Source organism: Platalea leucorodia, assembly GCF_965183815.1.
Source record: "Platalea leucorodia genome assembly, chromosome: 8".
NCBI classification, from domain to species: Eukaryota; Metazoa; Chordata; class Aves; order Pelecaniformes; family Threskiornithidae; genus Platalea; species Platalea leucorodia.
In genome coordinates this window covers 4,339,182-4,366,245 of record NC_138830.1, presented here as the reverse complement: position 1 = coordinate 4,366,245, position 27,064 = coordinate 4,339,182, and the positions used below count along the sequence as shown (strand labels likewise).

At 49.1% G+C, this 27,064-nt stretch overlaps 1 protein-coding gene across 4 annotated transcripts in view; it reads right to left on the bottom strand.

The window, feature by feature from the left end:
• Positions 1-3,125: 3,125 nt before the first annotated feature.
• Positions 3,126-27,064, bottom strand: part of PLD1 (phospholipase D1) — a 79,800-nt gene continuing 55,861 nt past the window's right edge. For all 4 annotated transcript variants that reach the window (XM_082320921.1, XM_082320924.1, XM_082320922.1 and 1 more), the window contains 11 exons: positions 25,931-26,059; positions 25,469-25,587; positions 25,205-25,318; positions 18,853-18,963; positions 18,024-18,112; positions 14,786-14,899; positions 13,274-13,323; positions 12,093-12,227; positions 9,488-9,641; positions 8,736-8,850; positions 3,126-8,167 (listed from right to left, as the gene is read on the bottom strand). In XM_082320921.1, the coding sequence (XP_082177047.1) occupies positions 7,943-8,167; positions 8,736-8,850; positions 9,488-9,641; positions 12,093-12,227; positions 13,274-13,323; positions 14,786-14,899; positions 18,024-18,112; positions 18,853-18,963; positions 25,205-25,318; positions 25,469-25,587; positions 25,931-26,059 (1,355 nt within the window). In that variant the 3' untranslated portion in view covers positions 3,126-7,942. The remainder of the gene's footprint in view (positions 8,168-8,735; positions 8,851-9,487; positions 9,642-12,092; positions 12,228-13,273; positions 13,324-14,785; positions 14,900-18,023; positions 18,113-18,852; positions 18,964-25,204; positions 25,319-25,468; positions 25,588-25,930; positions 26,060-27,064) is intronic.

Genomic DNA, 27,064 nt, shown 5'->3' with positions numbered 1-27,064 from the left:
GCGATAGGACGAGAGGAAACGGCCTCAAGCTGTGCCAGGGGAGGTTTAGGTTAGACATTAGGAAAGACTTCTTCACCGAAAGGGCGGTCAAGCATTGGAACAGGCTGCCCAGGGCAGTGGTTGAGTCCCCATCCCTGGAGGGATTTAAAAGCCGGGGAGATGTGGTGCTTAGGGACGTGGTTTAGTGATGGACTTAGCAGCGCTGGGTTAACGGTTGGACTCGATGATCTTAAGGATCTTTTCCAACCTTAACAATTCTATGATTCTATAAACTGGAGGTATCAAGAGTAATCAGGCAGCACACCAGGAGCAGGACAGAGCTCCAAAGCTGCAGGCAGGAGGGAGACGGGAAGGTTGGTGTCTCTCTGAGTGACAGCTCAGCCTGCTTGTCCCCTCTCTCCCATCCCGGGAAGGACCTGGAGCGAGAGAGAAGCCATCCGTCTGGAGACACCGGAGCATCCGTGTGACACACCTGCTTTTAAACTGTGCCCTTCGCAGGAATGTAAGGGAGCGTACAAGGACCTGGCAAGGGTAAGAGAAGCTGAAGACCAAGGTGGTGGGATGGCATCTGCCTGGACAGCGTGGTGCACCTGGGGGTGCCAAAGCCCTGGTGCAACCACCTCACAGCTTGGCCCTGGTCGTTTCTCCAGCTGAAGAAGTGGGTCCAGCTCTTACCTGAACTTCTCTTGTGCCCACACCACCTTCAGCGTCCCTCAGCTTCCCTCCCCAATGGGTGACTTCCAGCAGGACTCCAGCACTCCTCTGCCTCACTGCCTGCACGACCCTTGGCTCAGGGCAGGTTTCCCAGCAGGGACGTACCGTATGGACAGGCCAGCAGCGGAGCACTACAAAGCTCCTGAGCAGCATGCAGACGGCTCCTCCGCTTCTGCCGGGCACCGGTCATCTCCAGCTAATAGAAACCTGGGCAGCCGTGACAACACTATCTTCCCGGCCTTCTCTCCTTTGTCCTCAAATGGGAACTCACAGTCTCTTTAATTATTGAGATCAGGCTGAATATGGAGAGATTACTCATCACTGATTCTGGGTATAAACAGTTTCCCTTACAGAAAAATTTCTGTTTTAAGAACTACACCCCTCGCCCAAATTAATTTCCATCCCAGCCATGAGCCTCAGCAGAAAATCTTGCCATAATCATTTTGAGCTAAATATTCTGAGTAATCAATCAAAGCAGTGGAATCGATTTTGAAACTGTCACTTTTAATTTTTCCAATAAAAAAAATTGAGCATTTCACTCACAGTGCTGTTGTGATTCAAGCTCTTAAAACCTTCGCTCCACTGCATCAGCGCTTCAGAGTATGTACTTGAAAATCTGAAGAGCCGGCACAATTGCAGAGAAACTAAAACAGATTGATTTTTAGCAGTGAGAAGAAACCGGTTTCTTCATGTGCCTTTAGACCCGTCTCACAAAAAACTTTTTTTTTCTTCCCTACTTTCCTCCAAAAATAACTGAAGAGTATTCATAATTTCATACATGCAAAAGGCTGGCACTAATTAAAAAGTTGACACGTTATTGAGAGCTCAGTGCATAAATGCATGGCTAACGAAGGCCCAAAGAGCAGAGCTGCTTGGCGCTGGGGTGGAGGAGAGGATTTCTCCAGCCTCCGGTGCGGGATGCCTGCGGACGCATCAGCGATGGAGGAGCTGACCTGCGAGAGGAGGCAGGAACGGCCGCGGTACAAAAGTGGCTGGAGAAATCCATGCTGGAAAGAACAGGTCTATTAAACATACTAGCAACGTCGCTTTGTGTTCAGGGTACGCGTGGGCTGCATTTCTGCTCAGCGTGGTGCCATCAAATTAGAGGCTTTGCAAGTCGTTCATCAAGCCAAGGCTTTGGCTGTAGGAAAGTCAAAGGGAGTTTTGCCATCGCCCTCGCGGAGGCAGCGCGTTCCTGCCTCCCCTGCACGGCTTGTGCCAGCTGTAGCCCGTAAGCTGGCGCTCACTTGGATTTTTAACGGGCTGACGGACGTGGATGAAGTTGTGCCCAGTACAAGCATTGTGTGCCTACGTGTAGGAGAGGGAAAACAGCAAAAGCAGCAACAGTGCCCTCAAGTTGGGCCACTGCATCATGTAGGAAAGGATCCTTCCTACAAACGGATACCTAAACTCTCCAGCTTCAGGAGCGCTTCTGGTTTCACATTAATTTCACACTGAGATAAGCTTGCATTGAGATAACATGGCTCTCCTGCGCTGCTACCACACAAACCAAGCAATGCCGGCAAGACGGAGCCAGCGACGGCTGCCAACCTCAGCTGCGGCCGCCTCGTGTCACCCTCACGCCTGCACGGCCGCCAGCCCGCACCTCCGCACCCAGCGGCGGCTGGCAGCTCTCCGCATCGCTCCCGCTTGCTGTTATCTTTGCTTGCAAGACCTCCTAAGCGTGATGCAGCAAGCATGTAATTAGCTGCGAGATGTCGGAGCAGCAGCAGAAGCTGACGGTGTCAATCAGCAGCTGCCTGCCTTTTACCAACACACCCCCGCCCTGAAGCTCCGGCTCCCTTACCCTGGTTTATTGTGTTTATCAAGGGCGCAGATTGGATCTGGAAGTTTTGCAGATGCAGACAGCCCTTTGGCATTTGAGGAAGGAGATGAAACCTAAGAAACAGAGAAGTTAATATGTTTTCAGTTTGCAAGAGAGCCTGGAAATGCCACTGCTGCTTTATTCATCTCTTCTCCCCCTGGAGGACAACAGTAATCTGCTTTTTCCTCTCTCTATGCTGAATTTCCTTTACTGAAAGTTAAAAGGGACAGTGGCAAGTTAATTCTATTTCGGAGACAGACCATTTTTGTCTGTGCCTTTCATAACGCCTGCGGATTATTAAACCTCCTTTAAAACAGGATTTTTTAATTTAAGAAGTCCAATTTTCTCTTTCCATGCTGTTTCACTTCAGCAATTTCTCTCTCCCAGGAAAACCCAAATGACTCAAGTCTAGCCATTTTTATTACGACCCTGGGCCTTTTCCATCACGTCTCGGCTGCTGGGCAGTGCTGCCAACGCAAGGCAAGGGCAGAACTCAGCCCGCAAGCAGGATGCGGCCACAGTCCCCAAAACAAGCAGAAACAAGACCAAAGCCAAACGTTTTGACACTGATGATAATCAGCTGTATTTGCAGTCCATTAATACACATTTACCAGATATGAACGGAGTGGAAAGGAAAGCAATCGTTAGCAGAAACAAGGATACAAAACTCAGTTCCAGCAGCCTTCATGGAAGGGAAATTCAGCGTTCACAATTGCACCGTTGGAAGGTAGAGACACACGGAGACCCGCACTCACACTCAAAGTGGAAGCTCGCCTTTTGTTCATTAGTTTAGCTAAAGACATGATTAGAAAAAACAACACAAACATTCCCAGAACTGTGACCTCCAACACTTTTTCTCGTTTTCCCGAGTGTCAAGAAAGAGTCAGGTAAGTCAGAATTATTTACATGGAGGAAATGAACACACAGTGGGAGGTTAAAAATAGAATAATCACAAATACTGGAAAATACAACAAGAGAGCAGGCAGGGGGAAGAAAAAAAAAAAAAAAAAAGAAGAGAAACCCCAAGAGGATCATTGCATTCAGTGGTCGATGTACAGTTTGTGGGTCTGCTCTGCTTTGATCTACCTTAATTTTGCATGCTGAACTTGATTCATGGCCATGGCGTTAACGCTCCTGGTTTAAACCTCGATTCTGCAAAGCTCCTGGTTTCAGTAGGATCTCAGCTGCGCAGAAGACATGGCACGTTTGAAACGACGCCACAAAACGTGAGAATGCATTCGTTGTCTTGCAGGCCATCCAAGAGATGCCAGCCTCTACCCATATACCTGGTCCGCAGACCACTTGCTTTCTTCACCTTGACCACCACTGTGTCCTGCAGACCAAGTCCTTTCTGGCAGAAAACCAGCAGCTCCGCAGCTGATGGAGGTGTGTCAGTTTAGACCAGCATGGATTTAGGTCTTTACATTCAGCAGGAGGAGAAGGAAACGGCATTAACCTAAAGGACCCTTCGTTTAAATGTCCCCCCCAAATGCAGCCTCTGTGCACAGATTACAACCCCCCGACTGTCCTAACCACAAGTGCACAAAAGACTCGTTACACTGAAATAACAATAGCAAACCACATCTGAGCTTGATTGTGCATGGATGTTTCCTTGGAAGGAAACGAGATACTGTAAATTATTACTGCCAGGGTCCCGGCTAGGCAAAACCTGCACTGAGGTCTCCCCCAGGGACAGCACCAGGATTGCGAAATCGTGTTGTGAAACCTGATCAAAAGAAAGGAAAACGGAGTGTTTGGGGTTTAATCCAGCAAAGGTCACATCAAGTCAGGCGACAAACTGAGACTAAGAGACCAGAAACTGAGCCAAGCACTTTGCATCTGCCATGGAGCACTGGAATAGTTCTCATACAGATTATTTTTTAGTAAAGTTCTTACATATGATGACATTTTATCCCTCTTTTCTTTAAACCATGCATTAATTTTTACAGTGAAATATTTATTCAGTCCAACATCTATAAAACAAAACACAGATTTTAAAATATCAGCATATTAAAAAGATATGGTAAGGAGTGCGAGTTCTCAAAGTGGCACATGTTAAGGAATAAATTGAAGGAAAAAAAAAAAAGTGTTCTCCTCAGGTTGAACTACAAAATAAAGTCTGAGCCTGGGAGAAGTTCTCATTTCCTATAGTTCTAATAAGTAAATGCCACAAGAAACAGTTCATGGTTCTGGGTTTGCGAGTGCTTGAATCCGTATCACTTGTTACAGTCGTTGAGAGCGACCCTCTCCAGTTTGAAGGTATTAAAAATAAACCTGCGCTGGTATTACGGACTAGAACGTAGTGATTGTTTAGGTGCGGAAATTAACTCTCTCAAGGTGTTCAACCTCACAGGCGCTTCTTAATATAAGAAATAAACCTCCAGCTGACAGCACCCAAGGAGTCGGCTCCGAACAGCACAGCCCGCAGGTGTGAACAAGAGTCTTGCCTTCACTGGGAACGGCTCCAGCCCCATCGTCTGCTCGGGGCGAGCAGTGCCGCATCCATGGGTATTCGGTGGCCCCACGAGCCCCTGGGGATGCAGGGCTCTCTGCACTGTGCCAAGGCTGCCTTGCAACACCTTGCTTGCATTTGAACGCTACTAAATTCCTGGTATCAGGAATTTAGCACCAACACAAGGAAGGGATCTTCAGCACTGCTCCTCTGTTCCCACAGAGGGAAACCTTCTCCTGGACAGAGTCAAAGTGCGGCCCGTCTACTACTTTAGTCACGAAAGACCTCCTTAATTAGCACCTTTTCATACAGAATCAGTCAATTAAATCTCTCCTCCGAGGCTCTGCTGTGTCGCTGGGGAGCAGCAGCCATCACACGGTGGGCTGAGTGTTGCAGAACCTGGGTGCTTTTTTTCCCCAAAGCAGCCTGGCAGAGGGGGCCTTAATACCACTGGAGTTATGAAGCCCCCAATAATTAGCTACCTACCACCTTAAAAGTCAATATAAGGATAATTCAACAATTACAAGAATCTTTCCTAATATGAGGATGGGGACAATAAAAGCACTTAGAAGATGACAAGAGTCTTGCGCTTCAAGGTTCACGTGTACGGGTGGCGGGGTTGAATGCTTCCCTTTCAACTTTGAATACAGATCTGTGTGACTTAATGATTCTCTGACAGGCTGTCATTGTTTAAAGTTAGCAGCTTTGTTCAAACTAAAACAGCTAAAAACATATCAAGAGATAAAAAGCTCTGAAATAGCACTGACGTGAAATAACAAGACACCTTTGATCTTTCTTGATTGCAAATGGTCGAGGCAGATATTGCTCTGGCTCTGCAGGGGGTGACCCCAGGTCAATTTTTTTAAGGGAAAAAAAATCAAGGGAACATACTTCTCTGCTTATAGCATGCCAACTAAAAGCATCAACCCCCTGGACCAAAGATCATCACATAAAACGCTGCACACGCACTTCCAACAGGCTAACCAGACCACAGTACACCAACCAGACAGGAGTGAAAGTGGCAATTGCATCTACAAAAAATGAGCGTAAACCAGTGGAAACTGTAGGAAGGAGCTGCGACTCGGGCTGCCCTGCAGGAACATCTGGGGTTGTTACTTACTCGGGTGATGCAGCAGGTACAGAATTACCTGGTGCCTATTTTCAGGTCTGAAGACACAGAAGGCAATCAGCTAAAACATGGGGCCAGCTATGTTTCGGGGCTAGCTAGGTGACTGGTGCAATTCTTCTCCAGATAAAACCAGGTGAAACTGTTGGAAGAGCCAAAAAAAGGAAAAAAACCTTGCTTGTGAACTAAAAGTAAATGCCAGTTCGCCTGGTCTTTTGACCAAGGAGAGTTGGGCACAGGGTTAAATCCAGCTAGTGAAGGGATCCCCCCGGCCATGCTGGCAGCAGAGGAGCTCAGCCTCCCACTTCTCCAGATCCAGCTCTCCTTAGGTCTTTCTAATGGTCTGATCTCTTAGTGTTTGACACAGCATTGCCACCCACGGGGAACACCTCTCCCAGGACTGCAGCTGGAGCCAGACATGAAATTGGGAGACGCAGCTCACTGCGAGATGGAGGATGGTGTAAAGACCCAGGACGGCACCCATCACGCAAAGTCCCGACCCAGGGGCGGTAGTGTTTCGCCCAGGGATGCTGAATTGAATTGCTGCTTCGCTGCACAGTGAGTCGCAAAATAGCTTTGGAAACTGTCTTACAGAAATGGGAAACAGGACTGGGCATGCTGTGTTTTACTTGTGCTTGGGAAGACACGTCCTGCATGACTGACCTCAAGATTGTGGCTGGTCTAATAGCAAAGTAGACCAGAGACAAGGCTTTGCCAACTGCTCCCCTTCCCCCTTGCACTCCCCCCATCTACAAAGCGACACGTCAGCTCAGTTTGAGCGTGGCTTCAGCTCTAGCTTAATGGCCTTTCCCTTCTTTTAGATAGGGAGGAAAGGAATGGAAAGAAACGTCTACCTATGTACTGCAATCTAAATGCATGAATGGAGGACCCAGAGCGCAGAGTTTAGTCCGGCCCATGCTGGCTTTCGAGTTTCTGTCCCATTACACGCAGCGCCTTGCTTTCCTTCAGCTCCGGAGATCTAAGGCTTGACTCTAAACCTTGATCCTTTCCTGGAGAAAGCCTTCACACACAGTTTGAACAAACTGACATGCTGCGTTTCTGTAAAGGCCAGCAAACTCCAGTGATTTCCAGCACCTCCGGCTACATCGAGGCTGCCCTTTGCCAAGACCTAGGCAGCACTGTGCTGTGCGTGAGGATTGCCCATTGCTCTAGCTGTGGTAGAAACACTTTTTTTTCCCCTCAGAGGGGAGAAGAGACCGAAATGCTGATTCTGATACAAGATTGTGAGTCCGTTTCCATTTAAGAGTGAAACACCAACACTTGGCAAGCTGTAGGACAGCCCAAGGCAGCGCCGAGCAGCGCTTCCCGACGGCGCCAGGGCTGCAGGACATGCTCTGACGGCGTACAAAGGGGTGAGACGGGGGGACTCCAGCGAGCCAAGGCACGGGCACCCGAAAGCCTTAGAAGCACACGCAGCCCACGACTCCTGCGCAGCCACAGCACGATCACAGTACGTGTGCAACCACAGTATACAGCTGGCAGTAGTAACAATATCGACTGGGATTTGTTTCCTGTCCTAGGAAGTGGCCTGCATCCTTTAGGTGCTCAGAACATGTCTTAAGAAGTAACTCCTTCAGAGGGTAAACTCCTCATTTGCCATAATTTCCAAGTCTTTCTGCTCCTCTCCTTTGCTAGTGTTGTTTTGCTTCAAGTTCCTCCACCAAAATCCTTAAGAAAGGCACATGAGCTTGGTGGAGATCTTTTTCACCTCCCTTCGAAATAAAAAGCTTTCCAAAATCCCATATCATTCATCAACTTGTCTCTAGAGAACCAGACTTTAAAACGTGAAGCAGTCTGCATCTTCTTAAGTCCAAACCTCCATGGGTACCATGGACTCCTTTGTTCCTACGGAAGGAAGCAAGTACTCTTCCTCCAGAAAGCGAAAGGGGAATTGTACTAAAAACCCACGAATCTTTTTTAATTCTTCTGCTGCTTTCGCAGGATCATCATTCGCTAATTTGGGCTTGTTGATGAAATCACGCAGTTGGGTTAAGTTATTCACCTGGTCACTGGGAAGGCATCGAAAAACCTGATCAAAACAGAAAGAAGAAGTGGCATGTCAGTGCGGGGGAAATACTGCAATGCAGAGCTCCCGAGAAAGACCAAAACATCTAATACAAGTTTCTCGGGATGGGAGTGAGACTTAATTAACAGCCTGGAGAACGGGGAGGGAAGAGGTATGTGCCTCTCGGTGATACGGCTAGAGCAGGCAGAGGGGAAGCTCCAAGGCTTTTTCTGATCACTGCAAAAGCTCATTAGAAATAATGAGTAAAATTTGCTTCTACTCCAGTTAGGCTATGGCCAACTAGAAGCAATATGTACACCACGGCAATTCACCGCAGCTACAGCCGATACAAATAAAAGGAGAAATCACAACTGTCACCTTCTTGGGCTGCCGCCACACTTTGAGGATGCACAAACTCCCGTGTCTTGTTCACAGCTCTTGCATCCAACACTACTCACTTCTTCCAAGCATCTCTAAGGTCCAACCCCAGGAGCTGGACCTGCTGCCCTTGCCCTCCCCGTGCTGCTTCTCCTGTTGGCATCTGCTGCCATCGCGTGGGGAGGAGGGAGGGGAAAGGCACCGCGTTCCTCACCTTATCAAAGATGGTGGCATTGCGAGCCGCCGTAGAAATCCACACCTCCTTGAAGAATTTGTCACAGACGGGATCCTGGTGTTCCAGGCTGAGATCGGAGCCGCCAAGGACAACCCTGAGAAGACAGAAGGATCGATGCGCGTGGAGGCTGAAGCACCCAGCCCTCCCCCTCTTGAGAAATGCCAGGGGAGGAAAAGTTTCCTTGGGACTTGCCAAACCCTGCGTGCTCCCAGCGCCCTCCTGCTCCCATCCCCTGCAATAGTCTGTCAGCCTTAACGCTGCCCGAGTTTCTCTTTTTTTCTGTGCAATAACTGTCCAGATGGGAAACAGGGTGGGGGAAAAAAAAGGGGGGAAAAGGTCTTAATGACAAAACAGGCATGTGGGCCAGATGGCTGCTCCAAGTGAGGAAACTTCCCTTAGAAAGAGACACTGCCACCCAAAATTAAGAGAGTGTGAAAACAGGATCTGGAGGCAAAATATCACTGTCTTGTTTGAGCTCTCCAAGCAAAATCCTCGAGCAAAACCATTTGTAAGCCATGCTGCCGAGCTGAGGACAGGAGTGGCATGAGAAAGGCTAATTGCCAGTGAAACAGCAGCAAAACTCTGGGCTAAATCCAGGCCAGGCAATGCCAAATCTGAGCAGGCAGCAGCAGCCCCGTTGGTTTGAAAGGCTGCGGGCAGGCATAAGCCTGAGCAAGCCCTGCCTGCATCCCTGCTCGCTGCCCGCGCTCGGCCAGCCCCGCACATCCCACCTGAAGCACCGCAGACGGAGGGACTGGGCAAACTTCCCAGCACTGTAATCCTCCCCGTCCATCACGGAGGGGACGGTCTCGGTGTCCTGCACGATGATGGCCATCTCGCTGTCCCGCTTCCCCAGCATGCTGCGGTCGTTGATGTTGGCAGAGCCTGGTGAGGGGGGAAATGAAGCACCAGCAATACATCACCTGCTGCACGAGATGCTCCTGCACACCCTCCATCACCACCCACCGCCCCCCAGGCCCTCCGCATCCCTCGTCTCCATGAGAAACTAGCTATGGATTCCCTAGGTAAAACCCCGGCCAGAGGGCTTCCTTATGGAAACACAGATCCCAAGAACCAGGATGAGGGGGGAAGGCGAAAAACCCCCTAATTTCTGCAGGCTTCTACATCTCCAGGCTTGGAAGAAGGTTAAATCACAGCCAAGCCCAGGCCAACATTTTCACAAGTTCACTCCCTCTGTAACATCCCAAATGCTTTTGCTGAAGGATGCCACAGCTTTCAAAGGTCTTTACTGCATTTGGTTTGGATACCAAGTTACCTGACACAGGATGGGCTCCACAGGTAAATCCGCTCTTATCTTTGGTCGTGTAAAGAGGGGAAGTTTTTCATTTGGGAGGTAGGGTTTTTTTGGGAGGGGGAATCTAAGAAGAACGTCATCTCCTTTCTGTGGGTAACCAACACCCAGACCCTCCTGTCCTGCCGGGACCACACTTTTGCGTCTGCAGATGCAAGAGCTTAGGCAGCGTCCCTGCTAACGCAGCAAGGCAGTAGCGGACCCCAGGGCTCTGGGGGACCTTCCGACCACGGGAGATGTTTCTTCTCTACTCCTTGCCCTATTCTTGCCGCAGCACTACTACACACTCTGTAACACCCAAACCCCAGAAAGGAGAGAGGTGCTTTCCAGAGGGGTGCTGGGGGGACAGGGACGTCTTCCCCAGCGGTGGGACCCATGGGTGTCCTGTGCACAGGTCCCCGCTTGCACCCTGGGAAATAACCACTTCAGTCCCCAGCAGAGCTGCTGGAGGGCAGCAGAAGTTGCATTTCTACTGCATGGCTCTGGCTGTGCATGTCGGGGGGGGGTCCCTCTCCAAAATGCACCACCCCATGCATGTAAGGGTTCGGGTGCTGGGCTCGCCCAGCGGCTCCAGCCCTGGCTGCGCAGCCGGGTGGGAGCTCCCCAGCCCGCGTGTGCCATGCTGGGCCTGACACCCGCAGCACCCCTCGAGACCAGCTGAGGCTCTGTCCCCCAAACGGGTTTCTCTGACCCACGCAGCCTTCAGAAGGCAAGGGATGGGGGACACCACAGCGCTTGTCGGCTCCAAAGGAACAGCAAGATGCAGCCAGTGATAGGAGTCATCAGGTCATTAACCCACAGAAATGACCAAACCACCAAAAAAACCTCCAGACGCGGCCCCCAGCTCCGTAAGAGACCCCCAGGCACCGGTTAGCCATTTAGCCTTCCCAGCGACTGAATTAACTCAAGGGGAGCTAACACCTCCAGAGGAAAAACAAGCTAAGCCCCTCTCTGTCCTTTCACCTCCCTCTCCTTCACGGTCGCCCCATCAGCATTTTATTTCCATGCACCGTCTCTTTCTTGGGTGGAAGAGGGATGACACTGGCTCCCCAGCACCTCACCAGCTGGCACAGCTACACATGCTGTATAAAAATCCATCCTCAGGCTTATAGGCACAGAAAATAGAAACTAAGAGCCGTCTCAGGCCCCCAGACCATCACAGTTACACCACCACTGCTCCTGCTGTAATATTCAAACCTCCTCTGGGCTGCTCTGCGTGCTGGAGACGGGGTCTGACCCCCGAGAGGGTCACAGAGGAGCAAACCTAACCACAGGTCATCTGAGACTGCAGGCTGAACGGCTGCTTTGAAGGAGGGGAGTATTTTGAGTCTTGCAAAATCTGGTATTAAGTTATTCTTTGGCAAAGTTTTTGTTGCTGATATAACAGATCGAAAAGGGTTTCTTTAAAGAAACAGGCTAAAATTCTGCTTTTCTGCTGCGATGTAGAACTCTGAGCCTGAAGTCCCTCGTCTTTGCTTTGTGATCTTATAATAAATATGGTAAGAAAAATGGATGAAAAGATATCTATTACTTGTTATAACATATTTCCCCATTCTTAGGAAATGGAGCTGATAAATGACACATGTTGTCCAAACCTTCCAAATTTTACGGCACATTCTGTTCTTTAAGGAACAGATGACAAGTCTCACAAGTCTTCCTGCTAGAGCAGAGTTTGATACAAGACAGATGGACAATATTCCCTGCACTGGGATTCTCTTCACTGTTACACAGAGATTTAAAACCATTTTAGAAAAACAAATTAAATGACAGCCCTCCAAATCCTTTCCCCCCTCCTACCTACCCTCCTGATGAATTTATGAGTTTGTTTTTTAGTGTTTTGTTTGTTTTTCTCTTTTTTTTTTTTTTTTTTTTTTTTAAACAGCAAAATATTTCACAAGAAAGAAATCACGACGTGGAAAAGCACACGGCATCGCAGCCTGCGCTGAGTACAGGGCAGAGAAGCAAAGGGACTAATCCAGGTGTAATCGAGTGGTCCAAACCCTTCCCGCAAGCCCCCTGCTCACCGATTATAACTGTGTTGTCATCAGCAATGAGCAGTTTGCTGTGAACATAGATGAGCTCCGTGACTAGTCTTCCTTCCAACTCTGCATATGTTCGAAGTCCACAGAATGATATGTAGTTTATCCACTTATCTCCAACTGAAAATTAAAAGAGAACAAAACCACCGGGATGAGGGAGGTGGAAGAGAGGAGAAAGAAAAGACCCTCTTTATATAAAGACCCATATGAATAACAGTTCACTTTTGACTTTTTAAAAAAAAATAATAAACGAACAGATAATAGAAATAAGCTTCTTTAAAAATAGACTTTAAAAGCTGCCTGTGGGCTCTCTGTGCTGCTCTGATCCACTGCCTGCTCAGATACTTCCACTTTGGTGAAAAATGACCCAAATCTCCCTCGCGCAGCACGCTAGTGCTCACAACAGATACCAACATCTTAAAATAACTGGACTATGTGACTGTTTTTCTGCAGATCCTGCAGAAAGGAGGCTGGAAGCAGGTGTTTTGTCCATGCACAGTACAGAAAATATGTCCTAACGTACTTGTCTGCAGTTCAGATTTACACAAAGACCTAGAACTAATGAGGCATTATTTACGCTCCTAGTATTTACGATACGGGGGTTTTCATGGTGCTCTGATTCCCAGCAGAGCAAATTCAAGCAGGAATCCTCGTGGCGAGGAAGCAACTCAGAAACAGCGTCCTGCTTAGGCAGGTTTTTCCCCTCCGTGTTCGACAACTGCCAGAAAGAAACCCAGGGTGGGAATCACGGGGACGCGGCGGGAGGCAGAGGGCTTGTTGTTCCCAGAAGCGTGACCCCGCTCAGGACAGTCTCCAAATAACACGATCCTGAGCAGCTGCAACCGCGCCGTGCTCATCCCCGGGGTCCTCCCCTCCTCCGGATCCGGGCTGCATCCAAGCGCGAAGCCTGACAACCGGCCAAGGCTCGCGTGACCCGGCAGACCTCGCCACGGGATGACGGCAGAGGAGGAGGTCGCCCACCAGCCCCACGAGCCCGTACCGCACACGTTGCTGTGAGATGCCCCAGTCCACGCCTGAACCCCTCAGCCACAGCAAGCCCACGTTAATAGAAAAACTGGTGAATCTATGTGTTATAGATGGATCCATCAAACAGCAGCATCCCAACCAAGACTAAGCAACAGAGAGGAGAGGAATAAAGCTCTTACCCTCTGCCTTCAGCTGGCCCAGGATTGAGTTTTCTCCTCGGCACATGGTCCTGGAAAGAAGGTAGGCAGCTGTCAGCACCACCGCGACTCGAGGCAGCAGCATATGCTGAAGCAGAACCGGGCGAGGTAAATCGCAAACACAGATGCCTCTTAAATACCCCGTGCAAGCAGAAGAAACATGGTACTTCCAGAGCACACATTCTTCCCAAATGACTGTTGATATATCAAGGACTGCTCATTTTCTAAAGGAGCTCGTACGAATCCGCGTAGGAGCTGGGGAGCATTTTTGCCTTCTAGAGCACACCGCAATGATGATAAACATGTTACAAACAGGGCTGCTACCGTCTGTGCTGCAGGTCTGAAGGTGAAGTGACATCAAGAAAGTCAACACGTGCAGAACACCATGTCAGGGAGTTTGTGTGATTACGGCTGGGCTGGAAAAGCCACAGCCGGCACCTCATTCAAAAAAAATCCAACCCATGGGCAATTTCTAAAGACTTGTGGTCACCCTTGCAGAAGAAAGCTCAGGCAGAAGGGTCTGGTTAGGGAGACATGCTGCTTTCCTTCTGCTTGCGTCTCCTGCCCCACTCGTCCTTATGGAGGTGCGGTAGGACCCCTGCAGACCAGCAGACAAGGGAGATTTCACTCTGGAGCTAGCAGCAGTCTCCACAGACTGCCTGTGCCCTGGCCATACCATAACACAGCAGTTTTCCAGTAAAACCGCCTTGTCTTGGGCCATTTTGCGTTCCTCTACACCCCACTCCCGGTGCAGGGCTACCTGGCACCGCTGCATGTAAGTCCGTCTCACGAGACCTGCTGCGTTGCAGGTGCCCCCAAAAACATCCCTCCTGGAGCAGAGGAACAGCATCGGGGAAGATGCCGCTGCCTTCGTGGGGCTGACGGGCAGAGCCAGGCAAAATATTGGCTGAAAAGGCAGCTTTGGAGACAAAGCCCAGCTCTTCCATCCGACAGAGCCGGTGTGGATCGCCCGAGCTAAGGAATCTGCAGGGCTGCGTGCTCCCTCCCGGCCGCAGTGGCAATGGGGATGCTGCCAGGAGGAACTGCAGTAAAAGCCAAGGAGAGCATGACTGTTGAGCGGGAGGGTAGAGACCTCAGGGGTAAGTCCTGGTTTGATGAGCTAAAAGGAAAACAGCTGAGAGTCAGGAATCGGGGGGTTTGTATAAGGGATTGGGGGTCCCGCCGTGCCACGGCGGAGGCAGGGACTTCCCTGCAGAGAGCACTGGGCTTTACCCACCGCACTTCCCCGCTGGGCTAGCATCACCTCGCCTCCTAATGCAAATCCAAAGGCTGGCAAATAAATGAGCTAAAGCACTACATGAAAACTACACAAACAGTTTCCTTCTCCTCTTCCAAACACCGTGTGCTCACACGGACAACATCTGGCGCGACGCCGTGCTGATGGCAGCCGGAGCCTTGGGCACCACCCGCGGCAGGCGGAGGTGACCGGGGGGTCTCCGACAGCCCTGCCCGCAGCGGGGCTGCCTGCGGTACCTGTAGTTGAAGTGCATTATGGCCTGCAGTGCGTTCCCACCGCCGGTGGAAATGTCTCCTTCAAACCCAGGCAGCAGCGGGATCACCACGTATACTCGGAAACGCTTGTTTTCCCTGAAACGATATTTTGGGGTAATATTAGCCTGCAAATTTTACAGCTTCATACAAGGTGAGTTCCCTTGGTTTCCCTTTCTCTGTGTTGACGAACTTGGTTTTCATCTAAGGCTACTACAGAAATTTTAAGGGAGCAAAGCGTGAAGCATATTTCCAGTTTCAGGTCTTCATCCCCTGCCCTCAGTACTTCAGCGAGCGCTCAGTCCTTCAGAGGGAGAAGGAATAATTTACTTTCAGCAGACGACAAAAGAAGCTAAAGGAAAAAAAACATATTTTCACTGAAGTTCAAGGGCAGGCTAATTATTTTGCAGATTGTGCCTGCCACTATAAAAGTCTGAGCACCCTGACAGCCCAGTCACACGGATACTGGTGCAGACTGGTGCGTACGACTGCCTGGCAGAGCACAGCAAAGATTACAGAGCTACCACAGGCAGAAACCCAAAATCTAACCCGATGTTCCCACTACATCCTAGTTTTTACAAGTCAGAAACATCACAAAAGGTGGAAAAAGCTCCAGGCACAAGCAAAGCATTGATCATTCAGGAGGGCAAGTATTCGATCAATACATCACAGCCTACAGAAACTCTGGACACCCACAAACTAAACCGTACCCTCACCATGATCCGACCCAGGATTACCAAAGCTACGATCACAGTACTGCCTGGGGCTTTTCTTAAAGCGCATCTTTGGGTTTTCTTTGCTGAGAAATGCTGGGCGCGCCTGCTCTGCCAGCGCTGCCCCAGCACCCCTGGGGGGTGGCAATCCCCTGCCCTGCGCCCCCGAGGAGGAGGAGGAGGAGGAGGAGGATGCTCCATTGAAGGGTGCTGCCACTAGATGGCAAACACACTTTAATCAGGACAAAACCATTTCAAGAGCAGTCTGAAGACAAGCCAGCCTGCAGTTTTTGTTAAAAGTATTCCTTCCTCCAGCAAGTCGTGCCTGTGGATTTAAGGGCACAGGATCGTGAAGGATTGGGGTCTCGTCTGAGCTGGGAGGGAGACACCGAGGACCTGTGTTTCTTTAATTTCAACTAGTGCTTCCTTATAGCTGTCCTAGGCACTGTAAACTAACTTTAGTCTGACAGCAGACCTTAGAAAGAGCTAATGAGGTCTTACCCGTATGCAACAAGAGACCTGGAAAGGAAGCCTGTTTGTATCATGAAAAATATCTACCAACAAAAGCATTCCCAAAGCAGCAGCTTGTTTGTCTAAGCCCAGTGTTTATTAAACTCGTTCAAGAGCCACCCATGAAAAAAGAAGAGGAAACCAAGAAAAGAGTGTTATTAATTACATCTGTAGAAAATATTTAGTCTGGAAGAGTGAGAAGTGTACAAGCTTAACTAAAAAGAACTTAATTTACAATTAAACATCTGTGTCACCTACACTGTTTTCCCAGGGCAGTTTGAAACATGAGCACTTGATACAAACCATTTAGGCCTGAATTGACTTTTAATTTTAGGCAATGCCAAGCACTCTGGAGCATGCAGAATTTGAATCTTATATTCAGTTAAGAATCACTGACATTAAGCTCGCACGATACTGGCATAAAATTGCAGTAATACAGAAGTGAATCAAGCATCACATCTGAAAATGGGTCACTGAAGAATTTGCGCGACTCCCTTTTGTGCTAGGCTTGGATGTCTGGGCAGAATGACACCCTTTACATAAACTTCATATAACAGGAAAATGTTAACAGATTACCTGCAGAATTTGCTGCTACCTCAGCAGCGTTGCTAAAAGCAGGCAACTGATGCAAAGAGCCCATGGCAATCAGTTCCCAAGGGCAGGGAAGGGGATCCGGAGCGGCTTTCCAGGAGGATGCCGCACAGAGACACCGCGTCCGGCTGCCTGCGAGCCTCGAGGTTGCAAGGCAAACACCAGCAACACCATTTCCAGCAGCACTGGCACCACTCCTCGTTTACCCCGGGTGAGAAAATCCACTCCATCTTTTCATCCTGAGCTAATTTCAATTATTTGGGCTATGCGTTGCAGCCCACAGATTACAAGCAACTCCACCCTGTTACTCTGCCCTGTTGTTAATGGCATGGCAGATAACACCCATGCTCTCCCGGTTCGCACAGTGCTCCTCTTTCCACAGGGCCTCCGAACAAAGCCAGTCTCACGGCAGCTCCTGTGGCCTTGCAGATATTACCCACGCCTCAGCGTCTGCAAGGCGGGAGCTACTGTCTGGCTCTGCTTGCTTGCCTTTACCCAAGCGGGAATTTCCAAGCTCAAGTGCCAAAGTGAGAGAAATTTCTGCAATGCTGGAGAGAGCACCTCTGGGAAAGCAGCCCTGCATGGCTCTGGACAACTACACTATGGGGAAAAATAATCATTGCAAGAAAGTTCTTGATGCATGGTGAAAAGGCACAAGAGATGAAAGGAAGACGTTTCGGAAGTTTTCTGTTTATCAGTCCAGCAAGATGAGGACACAGTTTTAGACTATGACATATATGTATCTTAAAGAGAGACTCCAGGAGAGCAACCTTAAGCAAGGCTGTCCAGGATCAAAGCAAAGACAAGCCACTACCTGTGGTATTAATGTGAACACGGGGTTAGGCATGCTCAAGTAAAAGGAGTGTCTAAAACATGGCTGGATTTGATCCATCCAGGAACAAATGATGGTCCCCTGGCAATGGCTGGAGGCTGTAAATACCCTCCAGCACCTCCCAGGAAAAAGTTGTTCAAACAATAGCTGAACCCTGCAGTCAAATCCTCAAAATGCGCTTGCTTCCCCTATTTGAAGCCAATCCCCTCTATAGATAATTTAAATAAGCCACAAATCCCAGTTCAACCTTTTTGCCCATTAACTTGCCTTACCGCACAGTTCAAGACTGGTTGGCTATGGAGCAAAGGTGTCACTGAACTGGAGTATAAAGGACTTGCTTTTAAACAATTCCGTAATTAAAGATACATTTGCATCAGGGCAAGTCCAGAAAATCACTTTCTGGAAAGAAAAGAAACCACTAAAGAGTCTCACTGCTGCAAATACAAGCAGATATTCGACCGCATCGGTTCTGTGTTGGAAAAGCTGTTGTACAGTTGTGTCCATTAAGATATTATTTTGCACCACACCATATAAATGCACCTGGAAGACTTTCATTGCCTTGTTAAGAACAGGTTACCTGTGAGCTTTAAGAATCCTCTGAGCAATTGCATCGCCGATCTTGTTCCAGACAACTCTGTCATCAGCACAGCTAATAAAAAACTGGTTCTGCAGGAAAAGCAAGCAAAGCTACTGTCAGGCACTGCCAGCGATGAACAAAAAAAACAACAAAAAAAAAAAAATTTGCATGCTTTATTTCAGGCCAAGAGCAGCTACAGATAGCTGGGGTTTGTGTGCCATTTGAGTGGGTGCTTTTCTTTAATTATTATTAAATGATGTGTGTGTCTGTCCTCGCTTAGGGAATAAGTTCTTATTAATCACACTCCTTAGAAAGTTCACATAAAAAGCAACCTAACAAGAGGCTAGGAAAAAAAAAAAAAGAAAAGAAGAAAAGAGGAGAATAAGCGTCTCCATTCAGCCAGCGCTGAGAGCCGCTCCGACACAGGAGATTTCTGCAGCTCCAGGCTGTACGGACGCGAGAGCAGCCCTGTGCGCAGGTTTGGGCACGCACAGGGGACACTGCGAAGCCATGGAGGGGGCAGGAAGACTATTGCATAGGCTGTGGAAGTTGCTGGAAATTTTACAAAGAGGCTTATAAAGGAGAGGTCTACTTTTTTCCGCCTTATGGTCAGAAGGCTGTCAGTGTACATACCCACCAGCCTGGTCTGAAGACCACTGAAGTCAATAGAAACAGCCCCAAAAATTCAGAGCAGATGCTGCATTAATATCCATGTGTGTCTAAATTCATAAAAAATTAAGACCAAACCTCAAGAAGAACTACCCTCCTGATGACTGCGAGCCTTGCCCAGAGCATCAGGACCCTCCTGCTTTCCCTCATTGCCACTCACTTCTATATATATGTAGTGCTTGCTGTTCTTTATCACGCTGAGGTAGGCACTGTGGATGGACTCCTCGTGGTATTTAATGCCGGCCGACCAGTCAGCAGCAGAACGGATCACCTGGAAAGCAAGAGATGAACACCTTCAGCTCTCTCCCATCCAGGACGGCACAGCATGGCAACTGAATTATTTAACAGGTAATGCTCTTCCCTGGCACTGCTCACCTGTCCGGATTTCACTAAAGGCAATACGTGCAATATTCACCATTTATACTGCATTTGTGATAAGGAGAAAGGATGCTCAAATATAGTATTAATGCTTAATAATGTTTTGGTTATAAACATAAGTGCCTTGTCCCATTGCTGTGTGACTGCGCTCTCCCACCTGAGCAGTTTTAGATGCGACAGAAGCAGCAGAGAAGTCCCACTCTTGCTTAAGGTCTTATGATAAACTTGCTTTTAAAACAACCTAAATTTCCAGGCTTTAGGGCTGCACATCCAGTCACTGATCTCCCCTCTAGCAATATCTAAAGCTGGTCTCCAGCTGGGGCAACGCGTTTTTCCCCCACAAACAGGCGGTACATAATTATACAGTTGGCCTGATAACGCAGGCCACCTCTTTGTCCTGAGGACTCGAGGTCATTTACTTCTTCTGCCAAATTCTTGCACGAGCCATCCGATTTGTGATGATACGACTTTTAAAATTCATAGCAGTTCAGCTGCCCACGCTCATTTATTAATTTTTACTGGAAATCTACATTTAAAGTAGATACCGTGAGATGCCTGGGGCACGTTCTCCCCCTGCCTCCTGCAGTTCTTGTGCAAGAGCGCCAAACCGATATGAGAAACAACCCTTGCCCGTGCTCTCAGCCAGGCTGAGCCATCCCCGCGGCAGGCAGCTTCCCGTCCCCGACAGCCAGAGGTGCTGCGGCATCTCCCGCTCCTGAGCTTTGAGGCAAGAAGCAGCCACGCTATGCCCTGAGTGATGTTCTCCTAGATGGAAATCTAGTTTTTAATTAAGTGTTGGCAGGGTACATGCTCAGTGGAAATAACTACTCATGATTAGCCTCTGTCTTTAAACATTGTCACGACAAAAACATTGAAACAATAGCCTTAAAATATCTCAGTGTAGCCATTATACCAGCACTCAGGGCCAGTCACACACAGGACAAGATCCAAATGCTGAGGATCCGTGAAATGCGTGTGTCCGTACGTGCAAAACCCTGATCTCTTTCAGGTCTCAACAACATTTTTCCCTGGAAATCCCTCCCATGGATTTTTTTTAATTCTCTGTGTCCAGCTTCTGCTTTGCTCCATGTCACTCTCCCTGTCCCGCCAACATCGCCGACACCCTGACCCCGAGCTCTGCTGTCACACTGTCTTCACCATCCACCATCAAAGCAAGCTGCTGGCCATGGCATGGCTGAGGACTTTTGAGGGCTAATTAATTACCAGTAGATAAGGATTTGGCCCTTCGGTCCAGGTGCTGCATGCCTGAACCAAACCAATCCTCTCGCCTCCAGAGCATCTCTGGAGGTGACACTGAGGGGCGTTGCTGTTAAGTAGCACACGACTCCTGAGCTAATTCCTTCACCTGGACAGAAGGAGCTTTCTCCCACAGGTCACTGAAAAACAGCTCCTGCAATTTTCCTATTTGGCTGCTTGCTTGGCCAACAGGAGGGAGCACTCTGCAGCCTCCCAAACTGAACGTCGGGGTCACGGACGCTTGACTGATGGAGCCAGGCTCAATGCAAGGGCCATCACCTCCTCTACCGGTCCCAAACAGCCGCCCTTTGCTTGCAGAAACCTCTGCAAGGCGATGCTGCTCATGCCCGTGTGGTTTTAATGGCCCATTTGGTTTGCAAAGCCAACGCTGCGTGCTCCCACACACCCCAGGCCGGGCACTGCTGAAATCCCACCGAGCATCATGGCAGACAGAGCTCCTGAACAAAATTCCACCATTTGCATTAATAAGGACAGAAAAACAGCTTTTCTGGGTAGAAAGCAGGCTAATTCTTCCATACACACAGCTGAGGTTGCATCCCCCCCCACCTTCACGGGCACAGCCGGTGATGAGCAGCCACGCTGCCCCTTCCCTGCCTTTTGTCCTGCTGCAGTGAGAACCTGGGGCCACAAAGCACATACCTGTGGGCTGGGGACCTCCAGCAAATGCCACCTGGAATTGCACTTCAGAAAGCTGCAGATTGTAGCTTCCCAGTGTACAAAGTACTGATATTTCTTTTTTTTTGTTTGTTTTGCTAGTTAACTTTGTCCATGCTCCAAAGAGCCACTTCTCTTTTCAAGATAAGCTGCCGAGCAAAGTAACTTCCACGCCCTCATTTACAGCAGCAGTAGCTGAAACTGCTGGAGAGGAGGAATAAATGTCCTTTTCTGAATTGGGAGCTTGATAGCACCAAAGCCCCTCGCTTTGAAAGACAACTTTACTGCTGGGAGACAAGTTTATTCCAAACCAGGGATGCCACCTGCCGCAACAGAACCATCGCTCAGGACCATCCCTTTCCAGCACCATGGCTTCCCAGCACATCATCCACCTGCCCTCCCCTGCCTTCCTCTTCAGCTGGCATCCCGGCTCCCTGCACACACCAGGCTGCCCGCTGTTACAGGACCGGCGTCCCTCTGCCCTCACCCCAGAACAACATGTCATGGCTCGTCCTAAAAATCTGGCTCAGCATCACCCAAAAAGCTTTCATCAGGTACGACCTCACACCCACGTGCGGAGGGAAGAGGTGCCAGAAGATGCCGGCTGGGGCAGCAGAACAGATGTAAGGTGTTCCAGCTTGAATCTCCTCAGAATAAAGTTATTTTTAACCTGGATCACTTCAGCGGCCAGCACCGCTCACGGCGCAGCTCCGCAGCCACAGCTACAGGTGAGGCGGCGGCAGGACAAGGCCACCAACGGCAGCATCGCACTGGTGCGGCACACACCCCTGCGGCTCTCATAAACAAATACGCACCTTGAAGTTTCCTACACAGGCCTTCCCTTATCAGTGATGCTCCATCTCACGCTTCTGGACATCTCTCCTTTCCCGTCAAGGTATTTAAAGTGAGCTGGTTCAAACGCAACCTATTTACCTAGGGAGAAAAGGCCGCACGCTGCCCAGCACAGCGCTTGCCAACCAGCGCTGGTGTCCCCATGCTCCTTCCTCTCCTCTCCCTCAAGCCTCCCAATAGCAGCGCTGAGTGCTGTGCTGGGCTTATCATCTCTTTAACTTAAGAGATACAACAGTAATAAATTTGATGTTTGCTGTGGGCTAGTGCGTAAATCCTGAACAATGCAAGCTCTCACAGAGACTTCAGAGAGGTAAGGGCATTAGCCATTGCCAGAGCATTAAATTTTCATTGCATTTACATCAGGAACTGGATATCGCCTCACCACGTCACATCTTACGCAGCCCTGGCTTTGGCTGATAACTGCAAACTCTGGAATGGAAATAGAGAGATGAAAAAAAAAAAACCACCTTAGTACTGCCTTTGGCAGATATCTGTTTGACTCTTGCAAAAATCAACGTGCAGTCACATCGGTATTGCGAGCAAAGCCCAGAAGTTCAAATGAAAGGGGAAGAGAGACCACGTCTGACTAACCCGCGGAGCTGACAGGCTCCTTCCCGGGCTGCACCTCCACATCGCTTCCCACGCACGCTGCGTTCATCCTCCCTGCCCAGGGGAAAGCCCCTGTCAGTGCCGCTCCCGCTATCCCCACCCTCCCGAAAACGCTTTCCTGCTCCTCTTCTCTGACAAAGGAGAGCAAAACCAGATGGTGCCATGAGGTCAAAATCTGCTGCTGACAGGTCAGCGGCTTGGGCTCGCAGCAACGTTGCAATCCCCACAGATCCTTTGTGTTTTCCCTTCCTCTGATCTGCCCACAATTGAAGACAGATTTGCAAACAAGCTCAGAAACAAGAAAAACAGACTTTCTTCAATCACCCCACAGCCAAGGACAGTCACTGGATGCTGGAATTTACCTCGGGGCAGTAACTTCTGCCTAGAAAGTCCCTACACAGCACCAAAACGGGGATAACGTGGGTTTGGCTTGTGGCCAGCCAAAGGAGTCAATATCGAGAACAACAACAATATTGCTCTAGTTGTTCTGGATAAAAAAGTTGGTGAAAGATTTTAGGGTATCTGCTTATTTCTATGCTGGACTCTACCCCTGAAAGGAGATGTGAGCACCTGCAGGCTCTGGTCCGAAACCAATATATCGGACAGGCAAGAGGTTGATATTCCCGCAACTGCAGGAAAGGCGAAGCCACGATGCACACCCCAGGAGCTCCAGAGAGGCAACCGGGAGGAGGGGGAGTTCAGATCCAGGGTGCAGGTGTCCCCCCCTCTCCCCACCTCCTGCAGCAGCCAAATCCAAAACCTTCATCAGGAGGAGAGCCTCAGCCGCTCACTGACCTGCAGCGGGGACGTCAGGGATGCTCAGGGCCCCTGTGTCATCCAGAGATCGATGGAAACCAGGCCAGCGTGAGCATTATGGAGGAGACAGCCAAAATTACAGTGTGTGCATGAAAAACCACGCCTCGGAGCTCGAGAAGATCATCCAGAGATCATAATCCAGCTCCAAGCAGCCCAGGGCCAAGGGACCTGCACCCAGGCAGGGCGCACCAGCCTGGGCAGAGGAGCCACCCTCACCGCTTCCACTGGGCTTGGTGCTGCAAACGCTCTTCCCTTATACTGGGAAGGCTGGGACATTGCAGAGTAACATATTTCCAGCCTAATATCATATACCCTTATTTATCCAGCTATATGCAGGGCTGGGCTACAAAGCTGCAATTTGACATAAATTAGAAATGAGCAAGGTAGTTTCAAATTAATAATTTACAAGACAAACCTGCTCTCTTTCTGCTGTTTATGGCATCGCTGAGAACAGCCCCTCGTTTCCTGGACCGTATCAGTTATTTGCAATGCCCCAACAATGTCGTGACGAGGCTGGTTTTCAAACAGCTCACCCATCGCTCAGCATTGGCGTGTGCGGCATTTAGCAGTCACCGTTTGAGCTTCAGCCTCCTCTCCCACGGGCTGACGCCCTGAGCCAGCAGCTCTGCGGCACGGCCTGAAGGAAAGTTGGACCTAGACTGTGCTCAGTTTAGTTTCTCCTTTGGCAACTGGTTCCAGTTCTGTAATCAGTAGAGCTTAACTAGAGCTTAACCCCATGATTTAGAAGCCGAGGCTTATCGTGCGGTTAGAGCGCGCTCAGGGGGCACGAGCCCCCTCAGTTCCATGAGAACAAAATGTCCCAAAAAGCTGATGTCACGGACACAGCCAGGGAGGCATTTACAGCCACAGGGAAGCACGATGATGCCTGAAGCGAGACTATTTCTCAACAAGCTGCGAGCATTGTTTTGGAGGTTGATGTAAACGCCCGAGATCCACGACACGAGATCCCCGTGCCGGCCCTCCCTCACACCGCGCGGGGAGGAGCGGACAATGCCCTGGCAACCCACAAACCCAGAAAAATGCATCTCGTTACACTAAGCTTCCCCAAGCGGTGCTGTCATCTGGGTGGACTGCTCCTCACGAAGAGCAAAGGCATGCATTTTTCCTGGTTTTGGTCTAATTCCTCTTATTTCATACATCTTTCCTCCACAGAGACACACAATTGTTTTGCTGCTTCAGCATAACTATTTTGACTTTGTGTTCTTCAACAAGTCCACGTTTCTGCTGGGTAACAGTAGTAGTCGATATATACACTCAATATAGCTAACCAGGTTTTAAATACAAGTATCTATCTTGGCAATTACGCCTGTGAGGATGATTGTCACAAATGAGACTGTGGGCTGACTGCGCAGAACTGCGGAGCACCCACAGGGCTGAGTGGCTGCATAATAAAATGCAGATGAAGTTCAATGCCAAAAACAACAGCCTCGAGACTCCACTTAATGCTGGGCTCTAGCTGACCACTACCCGTCTGAGCAAGGCGTCGGGGGCCTGGTAGACGGCTCTAAGATCTGGAATAGATACTCAGTGGGCAACCTCAACCCATCAGGCCTTCCCGAAACATAAAACACAAACGTTAGGCATTAGAAGAAGAGCAGCAGAAAACAAAATGGAAAATTACACAGCTATACAAAGTCATGGTGCTCCCACAACTTGAGTACTGCACACAGCTTGGTCCTCTTCTCTCAAAGACGGAGGTATAAATTAATGCATCTCTTCTGAAAGAGTTGCATTATTTTACTGTAATTGAGGATCCAACCATCTATGCTGTGAGCTAAATTAGAGTTTTTCATCTTATATTTTCAAGTTCTGCAGAGCATCTGTCAGGCATCGACCCTTACTGCTGGAAAGACCCAAGACAGGCTCTCTTAGGAGTAGGCGAGCAGGAGACCATCAACACCCACCTGGACTGTGGCATGAACAGCCTCGGGCACCTGGTACTTCAACTCGTTAGCAGTCTGCTGAGATTTTGGCAGCAGGAATGGGTAGGACAGGGATCGGTATTTGGGCTTCATAATCTGCCCAGGGAAAAAAAGAAAATCCTTGAAGAGATTGCAACGTAGCAGAACAACATAAAAATTAATAAAATGCATGCCTGGGGAGGGCACGTGGATGAGGCAGGGTCTGTATTTATGTCCGTGCCCCCAGCAGTGATGCCCGCACCCCACCTTGGTGAAGTTCCAGCGCTGGATGAAGTGGCGGGCGACGTCACGCGCAGCTTTGCCGTGCACCACGGAGGAGATGTCGTGCCAAGGCATCCTCGGGGTGGTGTATCTGTCAATGAAGTCTACGGGACACGAAAGCACATTTGGACCTCCTCAGAGGACATGAATGGGGAAAAGCACGGTGTCCCACTCCTCAAACTGAAGTTTCTGGGACACGGCACTGAGGGCTGTGCAGATGAATTTAGACTTATCATGCAATCGCCTGCAGTCCAAGCCCATGGACCGTAATGGCATAACTGGCCCTAGAACCTCTCAAAGGGAGTTTTGCTGCTTCTTCCTAGCAGCCAAACCAAAATTGTCTCATTACCTCTGGCTCAGAAGCAGGAAAAAATACAGTTTGAGATTGAGAAGATGCAGAACAGGGTTTGGGGGAAATAACGGCTTCCAGGGTACAAAGGCACCTACCAGCAAAAGGTTTGTCAAGCTGAACCCAGTCTTTAAAGACAAAGTTGCAGTAGTCTTTTCCGTGCCAGAATCTGGTTTCCCCAAGCAGCTCGCCAACACCCGTCTTCAAGCTGCGGATGGATCCTTTATCTGTCACAGGCAAAGAAGATAACAAAAACACACGCTCCAAAGTCAGGGCTGTCCATCGCACACCGCTGGCGAGACACTCACTGCCACGGAAAAGCATTGGTGGGGCTTGCCCGTCCCAGCTGGCTGAAGCTGTTTTCTCCCTAGTCTTCCTGTTCCTTCCTAAGGATGCATATTAGTATTTTTTCTTCCCTATTTTAATATCTGTTACACAATCAGGACAGGTTATATATAGGAGTCTGTTATGGAAACAACAAGCAGATGCTGAATTCTCTCTATGTTGGACTAAAACATCACCCTATAATCATTTGTCTCTCCACAGTCCTATGACACCTAAATATTACCATGTGGCAATCCGCTCCCAGCTGCGACTGACCTTAGCGGATATATGTACAGGAACATCACATATATAATTTGCTTAATACATTTTACAATACTAATGAACTAATTCCAACTTCTCTGCTAGAGGGTTTATGATTTTGCCTCTATAGCAGGGTGTATCTCCTCTAACAGAAGCCAGTCTTTATTAACTAGAATGAGATGATTAAAAAGCTTGTGTTGCCTCATTAAATATTGCGGGGTTTGTTTGGTTTAGTTTGTTTTTGCAAATAACAACGTCATCTTCTGATACAATTTTACATGTTGAACAAATGGACGCTGAATTCCAAATTGATGGTGATTAAAATAGTCTAAAATATTGTAGACAGGGCTAGTCCCTCCTAACAGGATCCGTTCCTAGAGCACGTATTTTGGTGCAGAGTGAACTCTTTCCTCACTGTTAAGAAAACCAAAACTGTTGGCCTAGACCATGAATGTTTAACTAGTGTTATTTCCTGACCCTCAGAGCAGCCTTCACCTACCGTACCAAACACTAGTGCGGTAATTACACAGGAACATGCCAACAGCAGAAGCCTTCTCCTAACCCGACCACATACCAGGTAACCATGAAAACCCATTAGCACAAGAAAAACCCCTTTCAACAGTCAACAAAATACACATCGGTAGCAG